The 9,879-nt window shown below is 36.4% G+C and overlaps 2 protein-coding genes and 1 non-coding gene across 4 annotated transcripts; 2 read left to right on the top strand and 1 right to left on the bottom strand.

Annotated features, from left to right (window-relative positions):
* Window positions 1–5: 5 nt before the first annotated feature.
* trnar-ccu lies at window positions 6–78 on the bottom strand. The gene has a single exon. It is a non-coding gene; the product is annotated as a tRNA-Arg (tRNA).
* A 399-nt stretch (window positions 79–477) lies between these two features.
* cby1 (chibby homolog 1 (Drosophila)) lies at window positions 478–2,251 on the top strand. Of its 2 annotated transcripts, none has more exons than XM_041973965.1 (5): window positions 478–567; window positions 810–908; window positions 1,141–1,246; window positions 1,371–1,483; window positions 1,841–2,251. In XM_041973965.1, the coding sequence occupies exons 1-5, from the start codon at window positions 562–564 to the stop codon at window positions 1,919–1,921; spliced, it is 405 nt and encodes a 134-aa protein (XP_041829899.1). In that variant the 5' UTR covers window positions 478–561; the 3' UTR covers window positions 1,922–2,251. The 2 variants fall into 2 exon arrangements, with proteins under 2 accessions (XP_041829899.1, XP_041829900.1); XM_041973966.1 differs by having other exon boundaries at window positions 498–666.
* A 1,120-nt stretch (window positions 2,252–3,371) lies between these two features.
* pdap1a (pdgfa associated protein 1a) lies at window positions 3,372–9,401 on the top strand. Its single transcript, XM_041973962.1, has 6 exons — window positions 3,372–3,556; window positions 4,465–4,547; window positions 4,624–4,695; window positions 6,287–6,411; window positions 6,567–6,718; window positions 8,022–9,401. Exons 1-6 carry the CDS (start codon window positions 3,544–3,546, stop codon window positions 8,054–8,056), a joined length of 480 nt encoding a protein of 159 aa, XP_041829896.1. The 5' UTR covers window positions 3,372–3,543; the 3' UTR covers window positions 8,057–9,401.
* Window positions 9,402–9,879: the final 478 nt, after the last annotated feature.

The following is a 9,879-nucleotide window of genomic DNA, read 5'->3' as shown; positions in this document are numbered from 1 at the left end:
GCTTCCACCCCAGATGGGACTCGAACCCACAATCCCTGGCTTAGGAGGCCAGTGCCTTATCCATTAGGCCACTGGGGCGTCGCGAGCTACCTCAGGACATCACCCATACATTATATCAATAAGGTCGAAGTGATGGATGTGAGATTTTTTATTTATTTTTTTTTCTTTTTAGTATCTTCAGGAGTGATAATCTTGACAATCACGTTCCATTAATTTTTACGGATGAAAAATCGGGCGGTGTTTTTTTAAGGCGTGTAAAGATCACCATAGTGACGCTGTTAAGTTTCATGGACGGTTCCATCACAAGTGAAAATATCCAGAGTATAATAATGTGTAAACACTGTCACTGAGAAAATATTACATAATTTCACTATTTTTATATTTCTATCGTAATGGATTTTTTCTGAACAAGTTTTTATAAAGAATTTTAGAGAGATGTTAGAGAATGTTATATTTATTTTGGACAAATGGAACATTCGCACTTGCGCAATAGCGAGCATGGTTGGAGCGAAGGGAATAAAATTTCAACCACCGCGTAAAGACTCTAAATGAGTAGTCTGCATGGAGGTAAATATTATTAGTTATACATTTTTAGAGACTCAGCAACTACTAACATATCTGATGGACAAAGTACAGAAGACAGAAAGAGTTTCAGTTTAATGTCAGGTATGAGTAACTCATGCCACTAGCCTGTATTAGCTATCTAGCATTAGCTTGGTAACGCACTGTGAGCAACAATAAACACATACCCTAGCAACCATTATTGGACATTTAGAACTGCATCCGGTGTGCCATTTTTTCTTTTATAGGACCTTAAAAATTCACTGAAGATGCCGTTTTTTGGAAGCACTTTCAGCCCTAAAAAGACCCCTCCTCGTAAATCTGCGTCTCTGTCCAGCCTTCATACGGTGAGTAAAGGATTCACCTCATCAGCTACCATCAGGCATCAGTTACCTACATGTAGCAAAGACAATGTTGTAATAGAAGTAAAGGGTAATTACAAAACAAAGCAATGATCTTTTATTTGATATTCCACATTAAGCAATATCACATGTATTATCTTGTCGGACACAAGCTTCAGCACCACAGTCTGTGTTTTAGTATTATTATATTTTTAAACTATCATCTCTCTGGATAAAGTTGGATCGTTCAACAAGGGAAATAGAGCTTGGCCTTGAGTATGGACCTCCGACAATGAACATTGGAGGCCAGAACTGGAAATTTGAAGATGGACAATGGATATCAGGTGATGACTTTTATAATTTTGAACGCAGACCAAACACCAAACACAGTTGGACATGTAGTCCTTGCTGCATGATCATTTTCTGTCTCTGACTGGCTAACACTACTTTATTTGTGTGTGAAAACAGAATCTGGCGGAAATACATCTAGCAAAGAATTGCAACGTCTTAAGAAGAGAAATGTGCAACTAGAAGAGGAAAATAACCTACTAAAACTGAAGATTGAAGTTCTCCTGGACATGGTGAGACTTGCACAGCTGTAACAGTTGTGTTCTTACATTCTTAGTAAACTCAAAGATGCTAAAAGAGACACTGGCAGGAAGGTTTGTGTTGATCTCTTCACCAGATCTTTCAGGCCCATACAGTAATATTTTAAAAACCTGTTATTGTTATTTGTGAAATTCCAATAGACATTGCCCATTTTTTAAGGAGTATAACTATGTTTGAAAAATGTCTAGTCTAATGCTACCACTGCTTTTCTCTGGAAAAGGTTGCATGATATTTTTATTAACCCACTTGATTAACAAATAAATTAGTCCTGCTGTTTAGTTTTGTTTCACAGAGCAGTTTAATAATATTATTTAATCTTTTCCTTCAAGCTGACTGAAACTACAATTGACTACCACCTGATGGAGAAGGAAGTTGAAGATATAAAGTCTCAGCATCGAAGAAAAAAATGACAAATCTAATCCAGTGTCTCCATTATGAAAAATGTCTTCAGGTAGAATTAGCTGGTTTTGTATTCATTGATACTTTGAAGGTTATTTATGTTACAAAAAAAGTGACCCACAAAATGCTGTTTCAAGGACTCAGACTGAGTTCATTCAATTGTTCTGTTCGTAATTATTAAATATCAGTCTGAATTTAATAAGACAATAGTTTGACGAACAGCCTATTTTCAACACATTGTACATAGCATGTAAAATTTAATATTGACTTTTATTACTTTTGTATTTACTGATTTCTTTGTGAGTTGCAAATACATTTTGACTACAGGAAATGTGTAAGATTTTTTTACTCTGTTATAGGTCATTCCATGTCATTTGAACAAATTTTCAGGACATCCCAGGCATTAGAGTCTCAAAAAAATCAGAATTTTTTTCACCAGTTGTTCTCTATTTATCCAAGAGGCACACTAAAATTTTAGTTTGCTCAGATGAATACTTTTTGAGACACAGTCAATTTAGTGAGATGGGTATGTGTTGATTTTGGTGTCCTTATTTTTCCTCCATTATTCAGGTCTCAATATCTCAGGAACCACACCACATAGGAAACTAAAATTTTGTTCAGTAATATATCTCCACCTACTCTCTCAGAATATACAAAACGTTCTGTTGTATATTGTAACTGGTAGGTATGCCAGCCCCTCAAAAATGGAAAAAGAATTGCTTGGGTTTCGTGGTCGACCATATTTGGGCCTTCAGAAAACAATTTTGTACATGCCCCAGCTTCTTGATTTTTTTTTCAGGGCTTTGTGATACATACATGGACTGTTCAAAGCAATTAGTAAGTCAGATATATGCACTGGTTTCTAGGTGGCAACCTCCAAATTGGGAAAAAAGTTTTGATGTCAGATTTTCATTGTCCTATAATCAAAAAATATCTGTTTTAATTTAGTCCAAAGATTACTCTTTCTTGGAATGTAAAACAATTTTTCTTCATGGAAGTTAATTTTTCTTTAATAATGACCTTAAGCTTTTCTCTTATAAGCAGAAATATTGCCCCTTTCATATACTGTATTAATCTTGGTTTTTCATTCTTGTTCTTGGGGACAGTTAAGCATAAGTTAATACCTGTTGTGTTCCAAATTATTAGAGCCAATTTTCTCGATTTTATTCCCTGATTTAGTTTTGAATTCCAAATGTAAAACGAAGAAAATAGATTAGGTATAATTAGAGCCATCCTTTGACTTTTATTTCAAGTTTTTGTAACAATATAAGCCCACAAAGCTGTATTTTCCCGTGTTCGTACTCTTCAGAATATGATCTTTCTCATTATTCACCAAAACGTGATCCTTTAATGAAAGCACAATCTTTATGAATGGGCGGAAACGGGTTGTGAGATTCTTTTTTAATTATTCCGTGCAAACGTTCCGTGCAGTGATTGGTTTGATGGTTATTAGTGCGCAAGCGCAGGCGGTCTCGAGGAACTGCAGTTGTCTAACCGTTTTTGTTGCTGCCGACAGCGGGAGAGACGTTTCTAGCCTTACATTTCAACACTACACCACCGGCTTTCCCTATCAACTGTTAAAATATATCACGAATTTTGGTGGGCTCTGCATTTACTATCTCAGTTTTTAATAATGCCGCGTGGCGGTAAGTATTCTGATTAGGCCTACTGTAATAAGCCCTTTTCGGCTAGATACTTCGAGGCAGTAAATTGTTAGCTTAAGTAGCATGAATTCCCATGCACGTTTAGCTGTTAGCATGCTAACTTGTTAGCAGGGTACTACTTGGGGGAGTAATGAGCGTGGTTATTGAAGACATCGTACATAATGGGCAACTGTTATATAAAGAAAAAATCCTCAAATCCTCATTTGTATGTAGATACCAAACTGCCACTTAATTCGAGTTATGAAATAGCTTTTACCTTTACTTTCACTTGTCTTAAAATTAAGCATCTGTTACCATGTGCACATTAGACCGCGTTGGCTTTTCTTAGACATATTACAATTTATATTAATTTCTGACGTATTATGGTTGTTTCATATTACTTGATAGAATTATAAATGTTCATGAAAGTATTCACTATAAGTTATAGGGGTTGTTTTTGTCTATATTTACTGGTAACATGGCAGGCAATGACATTTCCCAATGAATGGCAGTGCCCTCCATGAACATGAGACACCACACAGCTCTGGTTCCGTTCAGGTACCAGACTGACATCCTTTGTCAAGTTGGATATAAATGGGAACTCGGGTGGATCAGAGAAATATTTTCATCCACAAACGTTGTATATTGTGGCTTGTCTGAGAAATAGTCATTTTGCCCTAGCTTTTAGGTTTTTCCATAAAACATTTGAGAAATTACCAAGTATTTGAGCATCATATGATTTTAAGTATTTTTGGTCTGTTTAAAATCCCTGCGGCTTTGTGGCCTGAAGCTTAATGTCTCACACTGTCCCAAAATAAATGTAATATTTCCAGTCTGTTTTTAATATGACTAACTTCTAAAATGCTGAATTGTGTTGGCTTGCCATGACAACTGAGACCATTGTATTCCAGGGAAAAAGGGCCACAAAGGCCGAGGGAAGCAGTTCAGCAACCCAGAGGAGATTGATCGTCAGATGAGAGCCCAGAAAGAGCTGGTGGGTGGAAGACTTGTAGCAAATATTGTATCAGATTGAAATCAGGTCTAGTGTGATGATATGTGTGTGTTAACAGGAGGAAAATGCTGGTGCAGAGAAAGAGAGTTCTGATTCTGAAGAGGAAAGCAGCAGTGATGAGGAATCTGAGGTAAGACTGGTTGAAAAGACTGGCTTGTTAAATTGTCAACATGTGCATAGTTTTTTTCTTTAAAGGTTAATTAGTGTCACTTATAAATGGCCCTGTGTGTTTAGTTGATTCTGAGGTGTTAATTAATAAAATAAGGCATTTTATTACTGGAAGCTTTCTTTCCAACTGATTATATTAATGTGTTTAAAGCAGTTATTCTCAGTTTTCTTGATTTTTTTTTTTTTTTTGTTTGTTTTTTTTGTTTTCTTGCAATGTCCATATTACCTTGTAAGTTAGCTGTATTATTTCAAGATCAAAATCACAAGATTCCATCTTATCAGGTCTGAAGCCTGGTGTCCGGACTAACTTCTACCACTGATAGCGCAGGAAATTTTACAATGTTGTTGAAAGTTGATTTTTATTTCTTAGTTTATTCTTACTTAAAAATGCTGCTGGTAGATGCACTGCAGTTTCATCATTGCATCTACTTATATCACACTGTTAGAGCAGGATAACTAGTTTAGACTTTTGTTTAGCCCTTGTGAGACTGCTACATGGCACACCTACAATATATTTTTTTAATGTTTGAACATGTTATGTTGGGCAAGTAGGTCTTTTCCAAACTGAGATTTAATGTGTTGTTTCCATTATAAATTTGAGACTGGTTTGATCATAATAATTAGTTAAAAACTTAAAAGGCAGAGTAAATCAAGAGGCTTATTGGTCTGTTTCAGGGTGATGACAACTTGTTCAGCTTTGACACAACCCAGCTATCCACTTTCACTCAAACAAGATGTGCATGTACTTACATACAGATACTCCAGTTCTCACCCTCATTGAAACATATAAAATTATCATATAACGATCATTCAAAAAGTTTTATTAATAATTTTGTTTTAAAATATTATTACAAGATTAGAATAAGTGGCTGCACTACGGTGCTTTGTGCTAAGTTGTTTGTATTTTGCAAAATAACACAAAAAGTTTGGATCAGTCAGCAACCTGTACTGAAAGTTTTGAGGAGATTTAGTTGGGGCGGTGATGGTAAGATATTTCATCTACTCATCTACTTAGTGTTTTGGTATTGGGCCTGAGCCTTTCCCAATGTGTTTATTTTATTTTTTATTTACTTACTTAAATCTCATTTGGTATGTTAGAATAATGTCTTGAGCCTGACTGTTGATAACGCAGCCTAATCTTAGCTGTTGATGTAATAACACTTCCCAGTCATTCCTGTTTAGAGTTAACGTTGGCAGTGTGATACATCTGCCTCTATGTACTTTTTTTTTTTTTTTTTATTTTTGGGGGGGGGGGGTAATCACTGAGTCTTTCTAAGTCAAGTCAAAAGTTGCTCCTATCTCAAGTTGTTGATGTTTGACTGTGCTAAATAAGATACTCTCTTGAAGTCTTTTGTAGCACCATGAAGGGGCAATCTAACTGAATTTACTTTCCATCAGTTGTTAGACCAACAAATAACAGAAAGCCTTGAAATATGCTTCTTTCTCTTTCTCTTGGAAGATAAGCAAAAACATATAAAACCTGTTCAGTAGTTAAAGTTATTACTGCCAATCTTGTGCTGGTAAATGACTCATAATATTCATTTTGCACACAGTCCAAAAAGAGGAGTGGAGTGGAGGGGCTTATAGAGATCGAAAATCCAAACCGTGTGTCTCAAAAGAGCAAGAAGGTGACTGAAATAGATGAAGGTGCTCCCAGAGAGCTGTCTCGCAGAGAAAGGTGAGTGTCAGGCCTGAGAGGAATGCTTGTTTTGTGTTTTTTTGTTTAGCTTCTAAGATGATGTCTTTAACTTAAATTTATTCTTTAAAGCTTTGTTTTTGTCTGATAGCAGCACTTAAGTATTAGTTTTATTAAACTTTCCTTTTCTGTCTCAGAGAGGAGATAGAGAAGCAGAAATCAAAAGAACGCTACATGAAAATGCATCTTGAGGGCAAAACTGAACAGGCCAGGGCCGACCTGGCCAGACTGGCAATCATCAAGAAACAGAGGGAGGATGCTGCCAAGAAGAGAGAAGAGCTCAGGAAAGGTAAAAAAAAAAAAAAAAAAAAAAAAAAACCCACAAATATGACTTGTGTGGAAGAAATATATAGTAACACTTTTAATTAATGCATATGATTATCTTCAATCCAGTGAGTTCACTCTAGAAATTAAGCGAAAATTTAAAATGGTATCAAAATGAGTAGATTAGCCACCATCTGTTTTCAGTGTTGCCTTGTTTGCCATGTCTGAAGAGTCTGTGAATATCTTGTATTTTCAGTGTGCACACTCTGTATTTACTTTATTTTTGGCAGATTTGACTTGTAGAATTGATCAGCTACTTCATTAGGTAGGCCTTCCTTGTACTAGGTTGGACCTGCTGTTGTCTTCACAGATGCCTTAATTCTTTGTGGTAAAGATTCAACAAGGTGTTAGAAACCCTCCTCAGAGATTTATTGACATGACAGCGTCACACAGTTGCTGCAGATTTGCGGGCTGCACATTCATGATGTAATACTCATTATCATATTCAAGAAACCAGCAATAGCCATCAGTAGATGGGTGCACTGTGATCATAACAGGATGGACATGGTCAGCAACAGTACACAGGTAGGCTGTGGTGTTTAAGTCATGCTGAATTGGAATATCCCCACATAATTACACCACCAGCACCCTGAATTGATGATAAAAGGCCGGATGGATCCATGCTTCCATGTTGTTTACACCTGTACACTCCTGACCCTACAATCTGAATATGGAGCTTAAATTGAGACTCATTGAGACAGTTTTGATGAGTCAGTGTGAATTGTAGCCTGTTTCCTGTTCTTAGCAGACAGGAGTGGCACCTTGTGTGGTTTTCTGCTGTTGTAGCCCGTCTGCTTCAAGGTTCAACGTGTTGTACATTCAGAGATGGTGTCCTGCATACCTTTCTTGTAACTAGTGGTTATTAGTTATTGTTTGTCTTTCCTGGAACCAGTGTACCCATTCTCCTCTGACATCTTCAAGACATTTTGGTTCAGACATCTGCTGTTCACTCCATACTCCATTGAACTGATGTACCTAATAAAGTAGCTAGTGGGTAAATGTCTTGTGGTAAAACGAAACCACTTGGGTATTAATGTACATGTTCAGTTGTGATACCGATGACATAAGGACACTCATCATGGGGGTCTTCTGTCAGTGCAGGTTTCTTATACTGGTTTGGTGTGTTAGAGGACATTTTTAAAGTCAGTCACTTTACTGGGTTTACAAATAAGCTCTCATTTGAAGTACATTTTTTAGCAGGAAAATATATGAAATGATTGAAGGAGCATCATCCTCTGACTTGCATCTTATCGTTTATCTTTTGTCAGTAAAAGAAGCTGAAGAAGCCAAAGCAAAGCGCTAGTCCTCCACCTGAAACGTTCGACATGCACTTCAGTCTCAGAGGAATGGAGGGAGAAGGCGATCTGGAGGAGAACAGGGAGAGGACCAGTATGAGTAACGTCAGATCAGGGCTGCTGCTGAGCTCCTGTCCCTCACTTCAAATCAGAGGGGCATGGGTCTTCCATGACCGTATGGTCAGGACAGGAAATACAGGTGAAGCAAAGTGAAGAGGACTACAACATTTGGAATACCTTTCATTTTCTTTAAAATTATCTGGAGGTTCGAGAGAAGTCGTTAGCAGGTTTTCCAAGTGCTCCACAGCTTCTTCACTCTTCTCACCCACCAGGGTTTTCATTTTAAAGCTGCTAAAACTTCCATTCCTTTTCATCCATTTGTTTTTTTTTTTTTTTTACAGTTATGTAAAAGAAGTTTCCTGACAGGTATCTTTTTTTCCTTAAAACCGCAGGCCAAATGGTGGAATGTAAGGAAAATCTGATGCATACAAACTTAACTTTGGAGTTTCGTTGTTTCATTCTTGGTTTAAAATTACATCTTTTAATTTCATTGAGAGTTAAATGGATATGTTTCATAAGGGTTATTTTTCATTATCTTACTTTACATTAAAATAGTATGCTTTTTTTTTTCTATTTCCTTTGGTCTGGTTATCTTTTCTTTCTTTTTTTTTGTAAAATCTTGATTTGACAATTTGCAAAAATACAAGAATTGGCTGACCTCCCTCCCACAGCATACCAAGAAAACAAAAGATGTTTTCCCCACATTTACTCCCTTCAGTAGACCCTCCTCTTAGTTCAAGTTCATTTTAAATGTGTATTGTAATTTTCAACCTAAAGTTCCAGTAATAATACTTGAATTTCCTATAATTAGCATTCTTAAGTTGTTAAACATCATTGTCTCACAAACTGGTGTTTTGAAATGGGAGCCTGTTTAGAAATGTATGAGGGATTGTGTCTTTTGTTGCCTTTTTTTAAAAAAGTTTCCACAAGACCAACTCACTGTCTTTCTCCTGTAAATAAAGTGCTACAATTCAAATCTTACATTTATTTGGTTTATTAGGTATATTTCATCATATAAGTCATCAAACATGAGTACCATCATCCACTTTCTCCAAATGATCATGTTCGTCTCGCCTCCCAACACACTGCAGGCCTTCTGTCTTATTTACTTCACAGGTGCTCATAATGAACTTATAACTCAGTATTTTGATTTATTTGGAACTGCCTTGAACATGAAAACTATTCCTAAGAATATGATGAAAGAATAATGTAAAAGTAAAATTGTTACAGCATAAAGATGTCTGGTTTTTCATCATGTGTTCGAAGGCATTTTTAACAATAAAATCATCAAAAACAGTTGAGATTGTTGGGTTTGTTTCTGCTACTGAAAAACAGCCGAGATATGTAGTTTGGATTAATTTGTTTTTCTCGCATAAAAGGGAAGCTCAGTCAGCATAAAGATGCAGAAAAGCTCATATTCTTGCATGCAGTCTGTCTGTACCACCCCAGACTGCAGCATCTGTCAGGGACCTGCTATTACTGGCTGTTGCTCTAATTGTGCTGAGTAATAATTACTAAAAATATTTAAAAAGAAAAAAAAAAAAGTCAGAAGAAGCAATGTTGATTATTTCCTCTTTTAGCCTTTTCACATCCTTTTAAGACTAGCATTTGCTGTGTAGCATTTACAGAAGTGCATTCTAAACATGGCCTGTGGGGGAGAATGATAAAAACATCCCATGGTTCAACACTGCGCATTTTATATTGCTTTATAAATCAGTCAGCAAAGTTATAACACGAGGATTTCGACACCCTCCACTGTTTCTGTTAAATA

The sequence above is a fragment of the Melanotaenia boesemani genome, chromosome 21 (genome assembly GCF_017639745.1).
Source record: "Melanotaenia boesemani isolate fMelBoe1 chromosome 21, fMelBoe1.pri, whole genome shotgun sequence".
Classification (NCBI taxonomy): Eukaryota; Metazoa; Chordata; class Actinopteri; order Atheriniformes; family Melanotaeniidae; genus Melanotaenia; species Melanotaenia boesemani.
Note: the sequence above shows the minus strand (reverse complement) of the source record. Positions and strands in the feature narration are given on the sequence as shown.

Coding starts and splice junctions, on each gene's coding strand:
- cby1 (XM_041973965.1), top strand. Junction 909..1,140: donor CTCTGTCCAGCCTTCATACG/GTGAGTAAAGGA, acceptor CTCTGGATAAAG/TTGGATCGTTCAACAAGGGA. Junction 1,484..1,840: donor TTGAAGTTCTCCTGGACATG/GTGAGACTTGCA, acceptor TTTTCCTTCAAG/CTGACTGAAACTACAATTGA.
- pdap1a (XM_041973962.1), top strand. Junction 6,412..6,566: donor GAGCTGTCTCGCAGAGAAAG/GTGAGTGTCAGG, acceptor TTTCTGTCTCAG/AGAGGAGATAGAGAAGCAGA. Junction 6,719..8,021: donor GAGAGAAGAGCTCAGGAAAG/GTAAAAAAAAAA, acceptor ATCTTTTGTCAG/TAAAAGAAGCTGAAGAAGCC.